The 23724-nt window shown below is 35.1% G+C and overlaps 1 protein-coding gene across 8 annotated transcripts in view; it reads left to right on the plus strand.

Annotated features, from left to right (window-relative positions):
* The window catches only part of WNK3 (WNK lysine deficient protein kinase 3), a 177132-nt gene that overhangs the window by 56590 nt on the left and 96818 nt on the right, over positions 1 to 23724 (plus strand). For all 8 annotated transcript variants that reach the window (XM_079123746.1, XM_079123749.1, XM_079123744.1 and 5 more), the window contains exons 3-10: positions 1484 to 1656; positions 2535 to 2755; positions 3430 to 3587; positions 7127 to 7215; positions 11589 to 11808; positions 20570 to 20864; positions 21928 to 22121; positions 22214 to 22363. In XM_079123746.1, coding sequence (XP_078979872.1) covers positions 1484 to 1656; positions 2535 to 2755; positions 3430 to 3587; positions 7127 to 7215; positions 11589 to 11808; positions 20570 to 20864; positions 21928 to 22121; positions 22214 to 22363 — 1500 coding nt within the window. The remainder of the gene's footprint in view (positions 1 to 1483; positions 1657 to 2534; positions 2756 to 3429; positions 3588 to 7126; positions 7216 to 11588; positions 11809 to 20569; positions 20865 to 21927; positions 22122 to 22213; positions 22364 to 23724) is intronic.

Raw genomic sequence — 23724 nt, forward strand, 5'->3', positions numbered from 1 at the left:
ACTCTAACCTCTAAATTTTGGAAATTTCTGTCTTTATTGTATGCTACAGCTTCCCTGCTTTTCCCCTGAGATGAGGTTTTTCCCTGTTGACCAGGCTGGTCTCAAATTCCTGGACTCAGGTGATCCTCCTGCCTCAACCTCCAGAATATCTGTGTTTACAGATATGAACCACCACACTTGACTGGCCACAGTTTTTTCCCTTCTCCTGGTACTGGGGGATTAAATGCATGGGTGCTCTACCACTGAGCTAAATCTCTACCCCTTTTATTTTTTATTTTGTGTCAGGGTCTCACTGAGTTACTGAGAGTGGATTCAAACTTGGAATCCTCCTACCTCAGCCTCCAAAGTTGCTAGCATTACAGGCATGTGTCACTGCTCTGCGCCTGGCCATGCTTTTATTGAAGCAAGTTTTAATAACATTTTCAGAAATGGTATAAGGGATGTTTTATTGCTCTGTTCCTGCTGTCTAGAAATGTAGGTATATTTCCCCTTTTAAACTTGATTGATACTTGTCTGAGTTCAGAAATTTAGGATCACAGCTCTTCCTCAGAATTCTGTAAAGATTTTTCCTTTGATTTACAGCATTTAATGGAAGAGATTAAAGGTCCAGTGCTTATTTGAAGATTTTTCATTGGTTGGTAACCTGTTACTCTCTTTGGAAACCTTTTGTTAAAAAGGGTAAAAATCCTTTTGTTAAACAATACTTTTCTTAACTCAGAAATTAAACCAGAGTAAATGTTTAGGTGTCTTACATTTTGATTATTCTCACTTTGACGTTACAGAGCTTTTAGATATGAAAACTCAGGGATTTCTTAAAGGGGTAAGTTCCTGTGTTCCTTTTTTATTACATTTTTGCTTTCATTTTCAGATACTGCTTTTCAGGATACTGTTGTGGGTGCACGCACACGTGTGTGTGTGTGTGTGTGTGTGTGTGTGTGTGTGTGTGTGTGTGTGTGTGTCTTGCTAGGAAACAAGCCCAGGGTCTTATATATGCTAGTTAAGTATTTTATCTCTAAACTACATCCCCAGTCTTTAAGGTATTGATATATTTTGTAGGTGGATTTATAACTTAGTTAACAAAATGTAATAACTGCTGCATTGCCTGTGGAAGGTGTCAAAGTAATTATTCAGAAAGAACTGACAGGTGAAAATACATACATACATACATAGGTACATACAATTAAGCACTCAGTTTGAGTGGTTTGGAAATATGCATGAAAATGTCTGTGGCTTGCTGTGTACAGTGGTCTACAACTGTTATCCTAGCAGCTTGGAAGACTGAGGCAGGAGGATTGCAAGTTCAAAGCCAGCCTCAGAACCTTGGCAAGGCCCTGAGCAACTTGACAAGACCCTGTCTCAAAACAAAATTAAAAAAGGGCTGGGGATGTAGCTCAGTGGTTAAGGGCTCCTCAGTTCAAACCCAGGTACCATCCCCCCAAAAAACATCTGTGACTTTAATTTGGAATTTGTTCTTCCATTTCAGGATCGGAAGTTAACCAAAGCTGAGCAACAGAGGTTTAAGGAAGAAGCAGAGATGTTGAAAGGTCTCCAGCACCCCAATATAGTTCGATTTTATGATTCCTGGGAATCTATATTAAAAGGAAAGAAATGCATTGTATTAGTGACTGAATTAATGACATCAGGAACTTTAAAGACGTAAGTTGACACTGATCGTGACAATGGAGTTTTATTTGAAAATAATTTTCAGAAGTCCTAACAGTTGTTTATATACTATTGATTAAAATTTTTCTTGAATGTGTTTCCAGGTAAGTTAAAAAGTCAGGATATTAATGAAGTATGTTAGAAAGTAACATTGCTAAGAAATTAATATTTGTGGGATATCATAGAAGTTTAGTTTTGGATTATTATAGAGAAAATATAATTTAATTTTGTAAATGAGGGTTTAGCAAGGTTCACAAATGTAGTTAGTAGTTTTATGTACTGTCTTTTGTTTCTAATAATAATTTTTAAATTTTATAGTATAATTAGTTATACATAATTAAACATAGTGTTTACTTTTAGTTTTTTTCTTAACATTTTTTGTACTAAAATTTTATGTAATCCAACTGTGTGGGGAGTCCGTATTTAATATTTATTAGGAAGTACAGATGGATTTTCTTTTTAAAATGGTATTTCCATTCCAAAAAGGACATTCTGGAATTCTTCTTATTTTGAAGTAAAAATGCTACACTTGGTAGGATATCATTTTTTGTGAGAGGTCAGACCATTTTTATTTTTGCGGTGCTGGGGATTGAACCCAGGGCCTTGTGCTTGCAAGACAAGCACTCTACCAACTGAGCTATCTCCCCAGCCCTAGGTCAGATCATTTTATTGAGGTGGCAGGGAGAGGTTAAGCATTGCAATCACTTGAAGGTCAGATTTCTTACATAAGAATGAGTTCTTAGATTAAAATTTTTTATCATAATGAACAATAGAAAACACAGGGATGGCAATCACGTGCACAAATGATCACCTTTTACATAATGTCCCCTAATGGTGCTTTTACAGTAAGCTGAGTATATTTCTTTATATAGGTACTTAAAACGATTTAAAGTCATGAAACCAAAGGTCTTAAGAAGCTGGTGCCGACAAATTTTAAAAGGGTTGCAGTTCTTGCACACTAGAACTCCTCCTATTATTCACCGGGATCTGAAGTGTGACAACATTTTTATCACGGGACCCACTGGATCTGTGAAGATTGGTGATCTGGGACTGGCCACCTTAATGCGTACATCATTTGCTAAGAGTGTCATTGGTGAGTAACATTTTTACAATCTACTGCTAGGGATAGAGAGCTTCATCAATTGTATAGTTCTAGTCCAGGAATGAGTTAACTATGGACCATGGACCAAATTTGGCCCACTACCTGTTTTTATAAATCAAATTTTATTGAAACATAGCCATAGCCGCTAATATATGGTTTATCTGTGGGTGCTTTTGCACTGCAGAGTTGAGTAGTTGTGTGACAGAAACCATGTAGACTGCAAAGTCCAATGTATTTACTATCTGGTCCTTAACAGAAAAATGTACTAACCCTGGCCTACACTGTGAATTTGCTTGGAAATAGCTATTATATATTGACTTATTTCAGAGACATCTTAGTGTATTTCTTTTGTAGAATGTATTTAGGATTATTGAAAGACTGAGGACTTATGAAAGTGAATTCAGAAAATTTTGAACTGAAAAGAATAGAAATAAAAACAAATTTTATTAACCATAACCTAATGTTGAGCATTATAAATTTTTAATTTATCAATATGGAAAGTTAAGGAAATTCTTTAGGTGCTTTGTTTAGATAATACAAATTTTATACTTTTAGATTTGCTTTTTGAGAGCAGAAATTAAGAAGGATAATCTTTAGGGAAATGGGTGCCTTGGTGGATACATTTTTCTCTTTAATTAAAATATGGCTATGGTGTTATTTTGTAGGAACTCCTGAGTTTATGGCTCCAGAAATGTATGAAGAGCACTATGATGAATCCGTAGATGTCTATGCTTTTGGAATGTGTATGTTGGAAATGGCTACTTCCGAATACCCTTATTCTGAGTGCCAGAATGCAGCTCAAATATACCGTAAAGTTACCAGTGTAGGTATAACTTTATTAGTTTTACTTTATAAATTCCTACATTGCATGTTAGTGTTGGTAAAATCAACTTAGTCAAACCTAATTTTGGGACTAGGGCTGTTGCTCAGTAGTCGAGCATTTGCCTAACATGCATAGGTCCTGGGTGTGATCCCTAGCTTTCTGATCGTTATGTGAGCCACTTCCCTCTGCCTCACTCTTCTGCCATGATGTTCTACCTTACCTCAAGCCCTGAGGAATGGAGCCAGCCTTCTATGGACTAAGACCTCTGAAACTGTGAGCCCTTAAATAAACTTTTCCTCCTCTACAATTGTGCTGTTTCGGTCCTTTAGCCACAGCAGTGAAAAAGCTGAATAAAACATACTAAGACAAACTTTAAATTCATAATATATACCTGCACCCTATTGAGGTCATCTAAAATGCTCCAAATTAGTGTCTTTGGGAAAATGTACAGGTATATCATCAGTATTCATTCATTTGTAATGAATTTTTAGATATTTATTAGATGAATCTTATTCTTCAGATCTGAATAATATTGACTAGAAGGATTTGAAGTTACTTATAGTTCTATAAGCCTGATTATGAAAGACAGTTAAAATATAATTCAAGAGATACAGTATTTGAGTCCTAGGTATATGTAATTTTTTGTGGTAGAGATTGCAAGGAATGCAAAGATGAGGAAGAAGTGTTTTCTACCCTCAAATAGCTTATATTTCTAGTAGGGGAATAATACAAATTCATAAGCAACTATAAAATAAGAGGAGGAGAATAAAGTAAGGGACATAAGGCAGTAAAAACAGGAGTTTTATGATTGTTCAAAGGAGGACTATTTCTTTTTTTTTTCTTTTTTTTTTATTATGATTGTTTTATTTTAGGAGGACTATTTCATATACAGTTGAGTGGCTCAAGATGGGCCATGGAAGAAATTGTTAGTGCATGAAGTAGCTAATAGATACTGTTTTTTAACCCCTTAAGATTAATAGTAATTTAAATATAAAAATCATAATTGTATACATTTATGGGATACAATGTGATATTTTGGTATATGCATATGATATGTAATGATCAAATCAAGCTAGTTAACATATCCATCACCTTTTTTGCTGATGAGATTTTTTTTTGGTGATGAGACATTTGAAATTTACTTTGTTGATTATTTTGAAATGTACACTATTATTTTTGACTGGTTACTCTGCTGTACAAAGATCTCAAACTTATTCCTCTGGTCTAATTGCAAATTGTACCCTTTTACTATCAGCTCCCCAGCTCCCCAGCCATTGATAACTATGATTCTATTCTCTATTTCCACAAGTTTGATTCTTTTAAGTTCCACATGTAAGTGAAATCATGTGATATTTGTCTTTCTTTGCCTGTCTTATTTCATTTAGCATAATGTCCTTTGGGTTAATCCATGTCACAAATGACAGAATTTCTTTTTTAAGGATTAATAGTATTCTATTGTGTATATACTGCATTTTTATACATATACTGCATTTTTTTTTCTCCATCCATTTGATGGGCACTTAAGAGACTTAAGAGAAGTATTGAGCTGGTAAAGGTTTAGCAGTCAATTCCATGAAAAAAAAGAAAAGAACTGATTTCTAGTATTTGCTGATTTTTGTGTTCTGAATACTTCCACCTTGGCCGATTTTAAATTATTGGTGTGGCCTCACTGAATGCAGACGTGGGAAGAGATACATACTGATACTCATTATATGATATTTCCACCACACATATACAATATCTATTAACGATCTCAAATGCATAAGTAATGACAAAATGTAGAAAAATACAGAGTGATGTTTTCAATATTTATTACCTTGGCTTTTAATAGAATTTATTTATTTGTAAATTTATTTAACTCAATTTTTTAAAATGGCTGTGTTTAAATTGCTTACAAAATTCCTGAAAATGTAGTAATTCTTATGAGTTTATATGAGAGCTCCAGCACACCCTACATGTAATGTATAGACTTTGGATCTTGATTTGAACAAACCAACTTTTAAAGAAAACTTCACTTATACAATTTTGAAAATTTAAAAATGCATTGGGTTTTAGATAACATTAAGAAATGATTTGAGTTGAGATAATGATATTTTTAAAAATGATTCTAATCTATTAGAGATATAAAATGAAAAATTTGTGGATCAAATTATGTGATGCCTTAGATTTGCTTTAATGTACTCCAATATATGAAAGATATGCAGGTAGATAGCTGAAATAAGATTTATAAAATATAATGATTATTTTTTAAGGTGATAGTTATGTGGGGCTTCAATATACTAATCTTTTTAGTATGTTTGAAAAATCTCTTTAAGAGCACAGAAAAAGAGAATATCATTTTAGTTTTGGCTCACATTTTGGAAAACTCTAAGTAGGAAAGGATTTTGTACTTGATTTGTAAATTATAGTTCCCTAACTGTTTTCACTTAGAAACAGAGAAAGGCAATAATTACCCGGGGCTAGGAAATGGATAATAGGCTAATGAAAAGGTCAAAGTGGACTTTTTCTATAAATAGAATAACACAAGTTCATTTGTAATAACTATTATTTTGCATTAAACTCACAGAAATGCCATATCACAACTCATATTTCCATTTATAAAATTTGTTGAATTTAGGTTCAAATTAACTCCTTATCTCACCAGATTTATTGGTACATGATACTGGGTTTTCTGATTCTGTGTCATGTAGGGTAGTGTGACAGGCTTAAAAGTAGGTTCTTTCTTTCTCTTTCTTTCTTTCTTTCTTTCTTTCTCTCTTTCTCTCTTTTCTCTTTTCTCTTTTCTCTTTTTTCTTTCTTTTCTCTCTCTTTTCTCTTTCTTTTCTTTTTTCTTTCTTCTCTTTTCTTCTCTTTCTTTTTTTTCTTTCTTTTCTCTCTCTCATTGGAGTATTTGAAATAAAAAACTTTATTTTAAATTTTCATAAATTTTAAAAATAATATTTCTCTGATTTCAAAAATAGTTATTATAAGTTTTCTAATTGGTGTTATACTGTATGTACATGTTTGGATCCTTTTTTCCCTACTTGATATTAAATTATGAGGATTCTACATATCATTAATTACTTTGACCCCCTTTTTTTTTCAGTGCTAGGAATTGAACCTGGGGGTATTCTACATACACCTTTCTTAACTGAGCTATTTTTACTTTTTATTTTGAAATAGAGTCTGAGTTGCCCAGGTTGGCCTCAAATTTGAGATTCTCCTGCCTAATTCACCTCAGTTGCTGGGATTACAGGCATGCATCTGGCTACTTTGAGAACATTTTTAGTTTTTGTATACTACCATATAAATATAAAACATAATATGCAAGTTTGTCTTTATCATTGGAGATTTAGATTTATAATTTCATGGTTATTTTTAGGGTTATAGCAAAATTTTAGTCAAAGAAGTTTTTACATTTTTCTATATAAATATTTATATGTTTTTTTCTCATTTAAAAATGGGATGTGATTTGTGATAAAAAAAAATGTTAAAACTATCATGTTGATTGGATTTTCAATTGTGTAATTTGTGATACAAAACCATGTTTGTTCTTCCAGGGCATTAAACCTGCCAGCTTTAATAAAGTCACTGATCCTGAAGTGAAAGAAATCATTGAAGGATGTATTCGTCAAAACAAATCTGAAAGGTGGGTGCAAGTCTAGTGAAATGACATAACTGATGGAAGTATTTTTCTCTTATCATACACTGGGTCATTTTTTGACCTTTTCCTCATGCTGGTTATGACTTTTGAGTGGAAGCCAAACCATATGGTATAGAGTGAAGTGTATCAATGCATGTTGACATTTTAGACTTTGATATCATGTGCTGAATTTTCCTTGAGCTGACATTTGGTTTGTGTGTGTGTGCATATTCTGACAAGCTTTCATCATCTTTAAACAGCAACTTAAGCATCAATCTAGGAAGTAGGCCCACACAGATTACCTTGCTTCTACCAGTTGAGGATAGACAGAATATTTTATTTGATCCTGTGTCACAGTAATGGTAAAGTTGATATAGATGCTTTTGTTTCAGAAATAATATTCTAGATTTATTTGTATCCCAATGTGTGTGTTTCTTATGAACAAGTCATTTTAGTCTTATCTTTTACTTCCCTTTAATTTGAGCCTTAGAAAATTACTGACTTAAAATAGTGGGTATATCTTTTAATTTTTACCACCTCATCAAGGATATATCCTTTAAACAAATGATTTGCATCAGCATTTCATTGACCCCTCCACATTTTTATTAGTTTTCTGTCTTGATTTAGTGATGTATATCTGAGAATATATAAAACCACTAATGTAAGGTGTGTTTAATTATAATTTTATTATAGAACTCTTAATAAAAGCCAGGTATAGTGAGACAGAGAATAGCTTGAACTCACAAGTTCAAGACTATCTTGAGCAACATAATGAGACCCTGTCACAGAAAAAAATTTAAAATGGACTCAACAGGCTTGGTGGTTCATGCCTGTAATACTAGGTACTTGTGAGGTAGAAGCAGGAGGATTGCAAGTTCAAGGCCAACTAGGGCAACTTAGCAAGACCCTGTCTTGAAATAAAAAGGGTTTGAGTTGTTGCTTAGTGGTAGAGTGCCACTGGCTTTGATACTCAGTACTGCAAATAAAAGAAAACCCTGGACATTCTTAGTGTTCATACAAACAGGCTGCATCTAGTTTCATTTATTTTTAATATTTTTAATTTTACAAACATTTCTTGGTACTATGGATTTAACCCAGAAGTGTTTAACCACTGAGCTACATCCCCAGCAATTTTATTTTTTATTTTGAAACAGGATCTTGCTAAGTTGCTTAGGGTCTTCCTAAGTTGCTGAGGCTGGCCTTGAACTTGTGATCCTCCCATCTCAGCCTTCTGAGCCACTTGGATTACAGTCATGTGACACCATGCTTGGCTAGTTTTACTTTCAATTGTAGTAAAATATACATAACTTAAGATTCACCATTTTAGCCATGTTTAAGTGTAAAATTCAATAGCATTAGGTATATTTATATTGTTGTACAACTATCAACACTATCTCCAGAACCTTTTCATCATCCCAAATTGGAACTCAGTACCCATTAAACAATAATTCTCCCTTTCTTTTTCCTTCCAGTCCCTGGAAATCTCACTCTTACATTTTTGTCTCTATGAGTTTACCTATTTCAGGCACCTCATATAAATGGGATCAAACAATGTTATTCTTTCGTTTCTGGCTCATTTCATTTACATTGTGTTTTCAAGGTTGATCCCTTGTAGCATGTAGCATCAGTTTCTTCCCTTTTTGCCCCATATTTTATATTGGTGCATTATAGTTGTACATATTGATTGGGTTAGTTGTTACATATTCATACATGCACACAATCTAGAAACATAATTTGGTCAATATCACTCCCCAGCATTTCCTCCCTTCCTCCCTGCAATTTCCTTTATTTTTAAGGCTGAATAATATTCCACTGTAATGTATATACCATATTTTGTTGATATATTCATCTGCTGATAGACATTTACTTAGAACATTTTCACCTTTTGACTGCTGTGAATAATGCTACAAGAATGTTGGTTTATGGATTATCTATTTGAATTCCTTCTTTCAAGTCTTTTGGGTATATACCCTAGGAGTGTCATTGCTGGATAATACTATGTTTAACTTTTTGAATAACCATCAAACATTTTTTCCACTTCAGCTGCAATATTTTATATTTCTACCATGAGTACATTATAGCTCTTAATTTCTCAACATCCTTTCCAACACTGGTTATGTTCTGGTTTTTGGTAATAGTCATTCTGATGGGTGTGAAGTAATACATAATTGTGGTTTTAATTTGTGTTTTCCTAATGACTAATGAGGTAGAACACATTTTCATGAGCTTATTGGTGATTTATACATCTTCAGAGAACTATCTGTTTAAATCCTTTGCCCACTTTTATTTTATTTTTTAAAAATTATTGTGGTACTATGTGTTGAACCCTGGGGCACTTTACTACTTAGCTACTTCCCAGCTTTTTAAAAAAATTTTTTTTTGAGGTAGGGTCTCACCAAGTTGCTCTCTATGTTGCTGAGGCATACTCTTGCTTCAGCCTCTGGAGTCATTGTGGTTATAGTCATGTGCCACTGTGTCTGGTTCCTTTGCCCATTTTTAATTGGATTTTTAAAAATTATTGAGTTATTGGAATTTAGATATGCTTTTAAGACATTTTTTATGATGTTGGGTATTGAACCCAGGGACTTTTCATGCTAGGCAAACACTCTACCAAGCTATATCCCCAGCCCTATCCTGCTGCTATTACTGTAATTATTTCTCAGTAAAAATAGTAAAAACTTTCATCAAGAGGCAGTGGGTTAAACTTGGTTGTGCTTCCTTACACATATTTCACTAGTGTTAAAGCCAAATTAGTTCGAACAAGCTTGTTTTTAAAATAACATTGTCTTAATTGTCTCTTATCACTAAAAAAATGTAGAGGGTAGCTGGGTGTGGTGGTGCACCTATCTAAACCCAGTGACTCAGGATGGTGAGGCAGAAGGACTGTTAAGTTTGTGGCCAGCCTCAGTAACTTAGTGAAGCCCTAAGCAACTTAGTGAGACCCTATCTCAAAATTGAAAATAAAAAGGACTTGGAAAGGCCTGGGGATATAGCTCAGTAGTAGAGCACCCCTGGGTTCAATCCTCTGCACCAAAATAATAATAATAATGATAATAAATGTAGAGGGTTGAAAAGCCTCTATTTACAGGACACCAGGTTGTCCACATGATTCTTTTCTGTTTTAAGTAGTACACGAGGGGCTCTTTACATAGACATTATGGAATATATTAGTTTCAGCTTCTCCTGGCCTCTAATACATATTGATTAAACCTTATATATCTTTTAAACATTAGTTGAAGGGAAATAATTGCCCTCCTTTGTAAAAGAATCTTTTGAAGTCTTGTCCTTTTTTTTCCTTCTCAGAGATGGTTAATCCTTGATATTAAGCTAGGGTTGATTCCATTATATGTATACTGTGGCCTCAAACCAGAGTTAAATGCTTAAGGAAAACCACTGGACTTTGTTGAACCACATTAGCTTCACCCACAACATTCTTCTAAAGAGTGAAGCACACCATTGCTAATGAAGTCAATGACATAAACATTTGTGAAGGAGTTTGAATTTCTAATTTACTTTAGAATGTATATATCTGGGGGAGTTTTTAGTTTCATTTGCTGAGAATCTATTGTTGGAGTCTTAGTAACTTAAGCTGATGGCTTAGGGAAAATTAATCCACCCAACATGTACTTCTCTAATTCTTTCTTTTCTTTTCTTTTTTTTTTTTTTTTTTTTTGTGGTGCTGGAGATTGAACCCAGGACCTTGTGCTTGCGAGGCGAGCACACTATCAACTGAGCTATCTCCCCAGCCCTCTAATTCTTTCTAGGCATATATTTATGTATGTTGAAGTTCATTATATAGCAGGCGTGGTGGCACATTCCTGTAATCCCGACGACTTGGGAAACTGAGGCAGGAGGATTGCAAGTTTGAGGCCAGCCTGGGCAATTTAGTAAAACCCTACCTCAAAATAAAATGAAATGGGCTGGGGTTGTAGTGCTAGGACCTGGGTTCAATCCCCACTACGGGGGGGAAAAAAAAAGCAAAGTTTGTTGTCTAGATGTTTTACTGGTAGTAATTAATCTTATTTATTTATTTTCTGTGTTACTGGGGATTGAATAGAGGGGTGCTCTATTACTGAGCTATATCCACAGCCCATTTTTTCATTTTTTGCCGAGGCTGGCCTCAAATTTAGGATCCCCCTGCCTGAGCCTTCCAAGTCAGTCATATTACAGGTGTGCACCACTATGCCTGGTATAATTACTCTTTAAAGTTACCATGTATGCATGTTATTTGGGATTTCTTTGTATTCTTTATAAGATTTAGTTTTATAACAAATAAGATTTGGTTTTATTACTAGAAAATTTAAATAACATTGTTTTGATATAAATAATTTTGACATGATTGGAAGAATTGATAATAAGATATATATTTTGCTTATTAGGTTGTCTATCAGGAACCTACTAAACCACGCATTTTTTGCTGAGGATACAGGACTGAGGGTAGAGCTAGCCGAGGAAGATGATTGCTCAAATTCATTCCTGGCTTTAAGACTCTGGGTTGAAGACCCTAAAAAATTAAAAGGCAAACACAAAGACAATGAAGCTATTGAATTCAGTTTCAATTTAGAAACAGATACACCTGAGGAAGTAGCATATGAAATGGTAAGTAAGTTTTACCACTGTTTTCTCCTGCCACATATGGTATCAGGTTTGATTACATTTTTGTTTTCATTGCTTTCTTTTCTCTCACTTTCTCCTGGTTTTTGTTTGTTTTGTTTGCTTGTATATTTTCAGAACAGGGCACTGAATCCAGGGGCACTTTAACCACTGAAATACATCACCAGCCATTTTTACTTTTTATTTTGAGACGGGGTCTCATTAATCACCCAGGCTGGTCTCAAAGTTGTGATCCTCCTGCCTTAGTCTCCCAAGTCACTGATACTACAGGAATGTGTCACCTAGGCCAGCCTTTCATTTTCTCCTGTTTTCTTTATTTAAATTGTTTTCTTATTGTAAAATGTATCTCAGTAGCATAGTGTATGGACTTTGTATGCACACTGTAAAGAACAATACAACACTACATTTGTTAAGAAATAGAACATTATCATTGCCTTTGAAACCACCAGTGTGTTGCTCCCAGCTACATTCCTTCTCTTAGCTCCACAGGCAATATGTATCTTGACTTTTCTATTACTCACTCTTTTGCTTTTCATTATACTTTACCTAAGTAACATATTGTTTTATTTTGTAATCCTAAGCAGCAAATAGTGTTGGTATAATTAGATGAAAAACTCCAGGGGAGGATAAGCTGAAGAGAGTCTCTGGATCATCATCTAGTTTCAACTTCCCTCCCAGCAAACAAGAGCTGTTTCTGGGGAAATTGGAGTATAAGGTTAAGAGTGAGTTCAAAGAAATAAACCCATGGCTCAGCATAGTCAGAGCACTGGCAAAGGCTGTTGTGCAGACCAGAAATTAGTTGTTTGTTAACCATACGGTTGTACAGTAAGTGGGCCACTCTGATATTTCCATTTCTAATTTTTCTGTGACCAGCCCCCACCCTCAGTATATCAGAGCATGTCACTAATTGCTGGAAAGTGAAGTCTACACCTACTCCAGTGCAGCAGCTACCAGTGCTGGTAGGAGGGGCCTGCATGAGCTGCAGCAGCACATAGTCAAGACTGGCTACATATAGCCCATCTGAGTCAGGCTTACCTGGGCATTCTGGCCTCAGGTTAAAAAGGATAGAACAATGACAGTGGGGATCTTGGAGATTATAGCCCTTAACATTTCTGAATTTATAGTTATGCTGTTCTAATCTGAAATGTTTTCCTTGGACATCTGATATACAACTGGCATCTGGAAACTTACCTTTACTGTCTTCCTAGACTTTTCTTTGCCTCTATCCTGTATTGGGATTTATGTTTCTTAAATCCCACATTTTTTTTTCTTACCTGGCCTGTCCTCTTGTTTTAGTGGCACACTTTTCTGCTAGCTTCTTTTCTTAAAGTTTTGGATTTTTTTTTGTAGTATTGGAGACAGAACCCAGTGGCACTGTACCACTAAACCACATCCCCAGCCCTTTTTATTTTTCATTTTGAGACAGAGTCTTACTAAGTTGCTGAAGCTTGCCTTAAACCTGTGATCCTCAGATACTGCCTTGTGTTCTATCAGATCATAATGGACTGAGAGTAGAAATCAATGACAAAATAAAAAAGGGAAATTACTCCAACACTTGGAGACTAAATAATATGCTATTGAATGAAACATGGATAACAAAAAACATCAGGGAGGAGATTAAAAAATTCTTAGAGGTCAATGAGAATGATGATACAACATATCAAAATCTCTGGGACACTATGAAAGCGGTACTAAGAGGAAAATTCATTGCATGGAGCGCATTCCAGAAAAGAATGAAAAGTCAACAACTAAATGACCTAACATTACAGCTCAAAGCCCTAGAAAAAGAAGAACAGAATAACAGCAAAAGTAGTAGAAGACAGGAAATAATTAAAATCAGAGCTGAAATCAATGAAATTGAAACAAAAGAAACTATTCAAAAAATAGACAAAACAAAAAGTTGGTTCTTTGAGAAAGTAAACAAAATAGACAAACCCTTAGCCACACTAACAGAGAGAGAAGACTCAAATTACTAAAATACATGATGCAAAAGGAAATATCACGACAGACACCACTGAGATACAGAACATAATGAGAAGCTACTTTGAAAATCTGTATTCCAACAAAATAGACACTACCAAAGACATTGACAAATTGACATATGCTCCTCCCAAACTGAACCAGGGGGACATACATGATTTAAACAGATCAATATCAAGCAATGAAATAGAAAAAGCCATTAAAAATCTACCATCCAAGAAAAGTCCAGGACCAGACGGATTCTCAGCCGAGTTCTACAAGACCTTCAAAGAAGAACTCATTCCAATACTTCTCAAAGTATTCCAGGAAATAGAAAAGGAGGGTACCCTACTGAACTCATTCTATGAAGCTAATATCACCCTCATAACCAAACCAGGAAAAGACACATCAAGAAAAGAAAATTTTAGAGCAATATCTTTGATGAATATAGATGCAAAGATCCTTAACAAAATATTGGCAAAACGTATCCAAAAACATATTAAGAAAATTGTGCAACACGATCAAGTGGGGTTCATTCCTGGAATGCAAGGATGGTTCAACATTCGTAAATCAATAAACATAATCCATCATGTCAATAGACTTAAGTATAAGAATCATATGGTTATTTCAATTGACGCAGAAAAAGCGTTTGACAAAATACAATACCCCTTCATGCTGAAAACACTAGAAAAAATAGGGATAGTAGGAACATACTTGAACATTGTAAAGGCTATTTATGCTAAGCCCATGGCCAACATCATTCTTAATGGAGAAAAACTGAAACCATTCCCTTTAAAAACGGGTACAAGACAGGGATGTCCTCTTTCACCACTTCTATTCAACATTGTCCTCAAAATTCTAGCCCGAGCAATTAGGCAGAATAAAGAAATTAAAGGGATACGAGTAGGAAAAGAGGAACTTAAGTGGTCACTATTTGCAGATGACACGATTCTATATTTAGAGGATCCAAAAACCTCCTCCAGAAAACTTCTAGACCTCATCAATGAATTCAGCAAAATAGCAGGCTATAAAATCAACACACATAAATCTACAGCATTTTTATACGCAAGCGACGAAACAGCTGAAAGGGAAATAAGGAAAACAACTCCATTTGCAATAGCCTCAAAAAAAAAAAAATACTTGGGCATCAATCTAACCAAAGAGGTAAAAGATCTCTACAGTGAAAACTACAAAACACTGAAGAAAAACATTAAGGAAGACCTTAGAAGATGGAAAGATCTCCCATGTTCTTGGATAGGCAGAATTAATATTGTCAAAATGGCCATACTCCCAAAAGTGCTATACAGATTCTATGCAATTCCAATTAAAATCCCAATGATGTACCTCACAGAAATAGAGCAAGCAATCATGAAATTAATCTGGAAGAATAAGAAACCCAGAATAGCTAAAGCAATCCTTAGCAGGAAGAATGAAACAGGGGGTATCGCAATACCAGAACTTCAACTATACTACAAAGCAATAGTAACAAAAACAGCATGGTATTGGCACCAAAATAGACAGGTAGATCAATGGTACAGAATAGAGGACACAGACACAAACCCAAATAAATACAATTTTCTCATACTAGAGAAAGGGGCCAAAAATATGCAATGGAGAAAAGATAGCCTCTTCAACAAATGTTGCTGGGAAAACTGGAAATCCATATGCAATAGAATGAAACTAAACCCCTATCTCTCACCCTACACAAAAATCAACTCACAATGAATCAAGGACCTTGAAATCAGACCAGAGACCCTGCATCTTATAGAAGAAAAAGTAGGTCCAAATCTTCACCTTGTTGGCTTAGGATCAGGCTTCCTTAACAGGACTCCCATAGCACAAGAAATAAAAACAAGAATCAATAACTAGGATAGATTCAGACTAAATAGCTTTCTCTCAGCAAAGGAAACTATCAGTAATGCGAAGAGAGAGCCTACAGAGTGGGAGAATATCTTTGCCACTCATACTTCCGATAGAGCACTAAATTCCAGAATATATAAAGAACTCAAAAAATTCTACACCAAGAATACAAATAACCCAATCAACAAATGGGCTAAGGATATGAATAGACACTTCACAAAAGATGATCTACAAGCAATCAACAAACATATGAAAAAATGTTCACCATCTTTAGTAACAAGATAAATGCAAATCAAAACTACCCTAAGATTCCATCTCACCCCAATTAGAATGGCAATTGTCAAGAATACTAGCAATGATAGGTGTTGGCGAGGATGTGGGGGAAAAGGTACACTCATACATTGCTGGTGGGGCTGCAAATTAGTGCAGCTGCTCTGGAAAGCAGTGTGGAGATTCCTTAGAAAACTCGGAATGGAACCACCATTTGACCCAGCTATCCCACTCCTTGTCCTATACCCAAAGGACTTAAAATCAGCATACTACAGAGATACAGCCACATCAATGTTCATAGCAGCTCAATTCACAATAGCCAGACTGTGAAACCAACCTAGATGCCCTTCAATTGATGAATGGATAAAGAAACTGTGGTATATATATACAATGGAATATTACTCAGCTATAAAGAATAATAAAATTATGGCATTTGCAGGCAAATGGATGAAATTGGAGAATATCATGTTAAGTGAGATAAGCCAATCTCAAAAATCCAAAAGACGAATGATCTCACTGATAAGCAGATGATGACACGTAATGGGGGGTGGGAGGGGGGCAAGAATGGAGGAAGGAGGGATTGTATAGAGAGAAAAGAGAGGTGTGAGGGGTGGGGGGAAGGAAAAAAATAACGGAATGAATCAAACATTATTACTCTATGTAAATTTATGATTACACAAATGGTATGCTGTTACTCCATGTACAAACAGAAACAACATGTATCCCATTTGTTTACAATAAAAATAAATTAAAAATTTTAGTTTTTTAATTTAGTTTTTTTCTCAGTTTCCTAAATTGTTGGGATTATAGGCATATGCCACTGAGCCTGACTTTCAAACATGTTATATATCTCTGTATTTTTTTAATATTTACAATGAACATGTTATTTTAGAATAAGTAAAACAATGTAAAATTACTTCAGTTTAAAAAATCTCTAAAACTAAAAATCAATATTTCTTTGATTCTACCAACATGCAGGGGTATAAAAATCACAGTATATGGGCTGGGGTTGTGGCTCAGTGGTAGAGCACTTGCCTAGCATGTGTGAGACCCTGGGTTCAATTCTCAGCACCACATTTAAATAAATGAATAAAAATAAAGGCCTATCAACATGTAAAAAAAATTTAAAAAAATCACAGTACATTCTGTCTATATTGTAGTACAGTGTTTTAAGTTTTCTGCTGTCTTCTTAAGAAAGGGTGTACATGGGAGGTAAATTTTTTGAGATTTGGAATACAAAAATGATTTTTTCCATCTTTGTATTTAATTGATAATTTTGGCAGACCGAAGCATTTTTGGTTGACAGTTGCTTTTTTTTTTTTAAACTTGGAGTCATTGCTCCCTGCCCGTTTGGCTTTTAGTATTGTTAAAAAGTCCAAAGTTGGGGTTGGGGTTGTGGCTCAGTGCTTGCCTAGCATGTGTGTGGCACTGGGTTCCATTCTCAGCACCGCATATAAATAAGTAAATAAAAAGTAAAGGTTCACCAACAACTAATAAAAATATTTTTTAAAAAGGCCAAAGTTGTTGTGATACTTGATTGTTTACATGTGACCCATTTTTTTCCCTCTTTGGAAGATCTTTTGTTCTCATTGATCTAAAATTTCACAGTAATGTATCTTGATTTGAGTCTGTTTTCATCCACCATTGCATACTCCGTGGATCTTTTAAGTCTGTCAAAATATATCCTTTAATTCTGGAATGTTTCTTGAAGTATTCTGTTGATTTCTTCTGTGTTTCTCCTTCTGAAACTGCCAGTATTTAGATGTTGGGCCTCTTGAACTGGTTTTCCAATATTCTTTTCTATTTTCCATCTCATTTTCTTTTTATTCTCCTCTAGCAGATGTTATCAATTCTATTTTCTAACTCTTCTGTTGAGTTTTTCATGTCTATTAATGTGTTTTGAATTTTAAGGATCCCTTTTTTTTAATCTGTTCCTTTTCAGGGTAAACATCTTGTTTTTGTTTTGTAGATGCACTGTTGTCACACCTCTCTGTAAAGTTAGTGTTTTTGAGTACTCTTTTGAATAAGGAGTTTATTGTTACATTTACTACAAATTTAGTAGCTTAAAACAACACCTGTTTATTTTCTCTCTGAATTCCTGGTAGGCTTGACTGGATTCTCCTCTTAGGATCTCACAAGCCTCAAATCAATGTGTTGTCTAGCCTGGCTCTTATCTTGGAGTTCTGTGTAAAATCTGCTTTGGGGCTTATCCAGGTTCTTGGCAGAATTCAATTACATGCAGTTGTTATCATTGAGATCCCTGTTTTCTTGCTGGGTATTATTACCTGGAGACTGCTTTCAGCTTCTAGAAGCTGATTTTTAGTCCTTTCATGTGCCCAACCCTGTCTTCAAAAACAGGATTGGCTTGGTGAATCCTTCTAGTGTCATCTGCTTGTAAAAGGGTCACCCAGTTAATCTCCCTAGCTTAAGGTCATCTGTGCTATATACAGATATAATAATGGTAGGAGTGATATCTCATCATGTTCACAGGTTTGGCAGGTGGGGATATCCTTTTGGGGCCATAATTTTGGCCACTACAGGAGCTAACAAACTATCTGGATGTATTATTGATTGCAAAAGACTTGTTAACTTTGACTACTGTCAAGTAATTGGGTGGGCCATTAATCTGGGAATCTCAGATAGGTATTTATAAATCTTTCATCTTGCTTTGGTAAGATTCTCCAGAGAAGCAACTTTCAGTCTCCTTCCTGGAGGATAAGGGTCTTATCTCCCAGTATTTTGGCAACCAAATAAGGAAGAGGACTGAGCATTTCTGCATTTGATATCTAGCTACACATGGTCACTTACTAGTTTTGTTTTTAACCTGGTAGCCATAACCCTCAACTGCACTTGGTATTTCGTAAACCAGAGATCCTTCCTTTTTTGCTCTTCAGAGAATAAAACCCTAGATTTATGGGGTAGGAGGAAGCAAACATGCAAAGGTATTGAAGGAATGGTGAGATGCAGGGACCTAAATAACTGCTGCACAAAACCTTATAACTGAGTCTCCACTATTTTAGACATCTCTTTTCATTTTACCTTCAGTTGTAGAAGTACCTAGTACTGCCAGTCCTGTGCTTTATGATTGTTCTTCAGTATAAATGGTTCTTAGTTTTCTGTAGTTCACTTTTCCCATTTTTGCTAGGTTTGTTTTTATTTTTGTTTTCTATATTCCAAGGTATTCAAAATGTCATTATCATCATCTTTCTCTTATTCACCCTGTTCTTGTGTGTTTATAATTTAAAATTCCATTTACTATCGGGTAGTTTTTCTGTTTAGAGTTTTGGGAGGGAGCACAATTGGATATGTGTGTTTCATCTAACTTTTTTTTTTTTTTACTGGGAATTTAACCCAGGGGCGCTTTGCCACTTAGCTACCTCCTCACTCTTTTTTATTTTTTATATTGAGGCAGGGTCATGATATTTGCTTAGGGCCTAATTAAGTTGCTGAGGCTGGCTTTGAACTTTCAATCTTCTTGCCTCAACCTCTGAAGCCCCTGCAATTACAGGCATGTACCATTATGCCCGACTGTTTCACCTAACATGTTACTCATCTTTCAACTGCCATGACATTTCTCAAGAATCTGCAGACCTGCAAGACTTTCTTTAAAAAGCAGACTGTAGAATTGAAAATGATGTGCCATGGCACCTTCTCAAGTCATTTTCTCTGATGCTTACCTTTGTTGCTCTGAGACAACAGGCAGAACTGTTTCTTCTTCTCTGACACTTGTAATGCCTGGTAAGATGTAATATTTTGCTCTGAATATAATTCTCTCTGCCTGGAATGTTGATCTCCACTCCAGACTTCATTTGTGCCTTCTTCAATAGCCTGTACATGCCTTTGTTTGGCTTTTATCCAGGTCCAAATTTACTTTCCTCTGTGACCCTTTCCCTATTTCCTCCAGAGAGGCATGTGCTCTTTCGGGCTCTTTTAGCAGCTCATTTCTACTTCACTACATTTTAAATTTGTATCTATTTCATACCTCCAGATTTTGTATTCATATAGGACAAAAGATCAACTTAGTTACTTGTATCTCTCTGGTACCTAGTACTGGACATATTGTAGACATTTAATGCTGCCGAATTAAGAAACTGTTAATCTTTTTACAAATCTTAATGGCAGTCGTAAGTTATCTGTGATAAGGCTGCATATTCTGAAACATCAGGGCTTTTTAATTTTTATTTAAAGTTCAAACTATTTTAATAATGCTTGGTAATACTGCTATTTTTCTTATATTTATTAAAATATATTCTTTTATATCTTGCATGTATGTATGTCTTTGATTAAGAAAGAATGTAGAGGCCAGGCATGGTGGTAAGTGCCTTTAATCCCAGCAATTTGGGAGGCTGAGGCAGGAGGATCACAAGTTTGAGACCTGCCTCAGCAACTTAGCGTGACCCCATTTCAAAATAAAAAGTAAAAAGCCTGTGTGGCTTTTTATGTGGCTCAGTGTTGGAGTGCCCCTGGGTTCAATCCCCAGTACTGGGGGAAAAGAAAGAAAGAGAGAGAGAGAGAGAGAGAGAGAGAGAATATAGAAGCAAATTGACTGTTGTTTAATAAAATTTAGAGTTTTGGGTATAAAATAATGATGTTAGTTAAAAATAGCTAAAATCTTAAATGTTGAGGAAGTGCCTTGCTTACTGTGTTTTGTTTATAGGTCAAGTCTGGATTCTTCCATGAAAGTGATTCCAAAGCCGTTGCTAAATCTATTAGAGACCGGGTGACTCTGATAAAAAAGACAAGGGAGAAGAAGCCTGCTGGATGTTTGGAAGAACGCAGGGATTCCCAGTGTAAGTCTATGGGAAATGTACTTCCTCAGCAGCAAACTACAACTTTGCCTCCTACTCCTGCTCAGCACACTGGGGCTGAATGTGAAGAAACTGAAGTTGATCAACATGTTCGACAGCAGCTTCTACACAAAAAACCACAACAGCACTGCCCCTCCATTAGAGGTAAAGCAGTTAAAAATTTGTAAAATACATACAAATGACTAATCATATTCCTTTATTTGTAAATAGTACTTTTGTGTTTTTCAGGTGATTCCGTTGTCTATCACTTATTTAATAAAGCTTTTTACAAACCCCTGAAACAGGACAGCTGGTTTCCTTATTTTAAAATTTAAGAAACTATTCTGTTAAATGACTCATGGAAGTAGCTAGCTGTAGTCAGGTTATAATCTAGTAACTAGTGTTGTTCAGAGAAAAAGTAAAATGACCATACTAATGTTTTTAAGGATCTAACATAAATCTTTAATAAAGAAAATTTGGAACTAAAGATAAAACATATTCCTCAGGAAGGAATTTTCTAGATGTTAAGACCCTTTGTATTTTAGTCCTAAGTCCTTTTGTTTTTCTGCTGTAACATTCTCTTTTTCAAAAGGACAGTGTATTTGCATAGTAATAACCAATGTTCTACAGAGGTAGTATTTTTCTATCCAGTTTCTAGGAGAAAGAAAATATGATTCTTATATTTTACTGAAGTCCTAATGATAAGTGTAGTTCAATTAGGAATGGATATACATGAAACAGCTAGCAAATGGAGGGTTTTTTGTGATTTTTTTTTCAGGTTTGTTTTATTAAGAAAATGTTATGGTGGGTAGGGATGTAGCTCAGTGGTAGATCATGTTCTTAACATGTGCAAGGCCATGTGATCCTCAGCACTGCAAAAGAAAAGAAAATTTTAGTATATACCATAATGTCAACATTTCATTGCTTAATGGAGAATTTAAATGATTATTTTTGATTAATTCTTCAGGGTACATATTTTATTTGTAGTTGTCTTTGGTTGTCAGAATAAAAAAGAAAAGAAACACCATTACCTATACTATTTCAACTTTGTGCATTTTGTTTTCCCTTCTATCTGATGGTTGTTTTCTTTTTTCTTTTTTATTTTATTTGTTGTTTTAGGATATACATGAGAATTGGGTGTATTTTGACATATTATACATACATAGTATGCAACCCACTATAGTTTTGATCCCATTCTTGTATCTAATGCTTGTTTTCTTTGTTATAGGTGACAATTTGCCTGAGGCAGGAGCTGGATCAGTTACACATTCAGATACATCAAGTCAGCCCAGTGTAGCTTATTCCTCAAACCAGACGAGGGGCTCTCAAATGGTTTCTAGCGTCCCACAGGCTGATATAAATGTTCCAGGGCAAATTTATCCGTCTCAGCAACTGGTGGGACATTGCCAGCAAGTTTCAGGGGTGAGATGAACTGTTGTTTTTTAAATATACAATATCATATTTACTATAAATGGAAGAGTTTATCTTTAATTTTTTTTTTTCTTTTTTGACAGTTACAAAGGCAGCCAAATCTGACTCAGCCCCAAATTTTGCCTGTGGTTCAAGGTCAGTCCACTGTTTTGCCTGTACATGTCCTTGGACCTACGGTTGTTTCACAGTCCCAAGTTTCCCCATTACCTATGCAGAAGGTCTCACAGATAAAGGTAAGATATCATTTTAGAGGCTCTATAACCATTGAGACAAATTTAACACTGCCTAGATTTTTCTGACAAGCAAAGATTCTCTTTCATAAGTTCATGATAGTTAAGATAAAGGACACTGAAAGCTAAAAGTTCTTTATGTTTTCCTTCACCCAAGACATGCCTCTTGAGAATATACCTAACATTGTGTAACTGGAACCTTGAAACACTGCATACTTGGAGAAGAAACAGAGAACTTACTGTATAGATAAAAGATCTACTTAGGACTTTGCTCTTTTTTTCTTGTTAATGATAGTTTCTTCTTGGTATTGAACTTTTCCAGCATGGAAAATAGTATTAGGAATAGTATTTCATTGTTGGGTACAGTGGTGCATGCCTATAATACCAGTGACTTGGGAGGCTGAGGCCGGGGGATCGCAAGCTCAAAGGGTAGCCTTGGGAATGTAGTGAGACCCTGTCTTAAAATTTTATGGGCAGGGGTTGTAGCTCAGGGATAAAGTGCCCCTGTGTTCTGTCCCCAGTATCACAAAAAAAAAGATTTCATAGACTTTCATAATTTTTGGCACATCCATCTAAATTCTTGACTTGTTTTGGGTTCATGTTTATTTCTATAGGAGAATACGAAGTACTTTTGCCTTTCAGATTAGTAAGGTCAGCATCATTTGTTTCCAACAATGAGTAAACAGTCTTTGAATGAATTTATATATTCAAATTATATTCTCACTGCCTAGGTTATGGACTTTGGACGTGTGGTTGACCTTTTCTTTGCCATTACCCTGTTTTCTCTCCTCACTACCCACTGTTCCCTGAATGTGCCTTCCATCTCTAGATGTAAGACGGTCTAAACTCCTGGGCATTTTCTACTTAGCAGCTGATGTATCTGTTTAAGAGATTGGTGTACAGTCAAATCCAGTTCATTGACAAACTTTTAATGGCTAACATCTTCTAGGGATATAAAATAAAAAAGACATGATCCTTAACCTCCTCAAGGAGCTCATGGTCTTGTAAGGGGAACGCATACACATACTTGACAAATCCCATATAAGTTTAAAATCTGCAGTGGGTAGATTTAATCTGATACAGTTGAGCTTTCCTAGTATTTGGCTAGTGTTTATAAATGGTATGATACATATTTGTAATTGAGCTCATATTGTGTTTGGTTTGTTTCCTTCTAAGACTATAATGCAAAGTATCTTGAATGGATGCTTATATTTTACTTAAATTCAACAACATAAGTATACAGGTATGTGAATTTAAAATGTGTTTCCAAATTACTTTAAAAAGTTAAAATTTTGTGGAGAAAAAAGCTAAACTATTGTTATCAAAGTGTTTTATGCTTATTAAAAAAAATAAAGGCCATAAAG

Source organism: Sciurus vulgaris, assembly GCF_902686455.1.
Source record: "Sciurus vulgaris genome assembly, chromosome: X".
Taxonomy (NCBI): domain Eukaryota; kingdom Metazoa; phylum Chordata; class Mammalia; order Rodentia; family Sciuridae; genus Sciurus; species Sciurus vulgaris.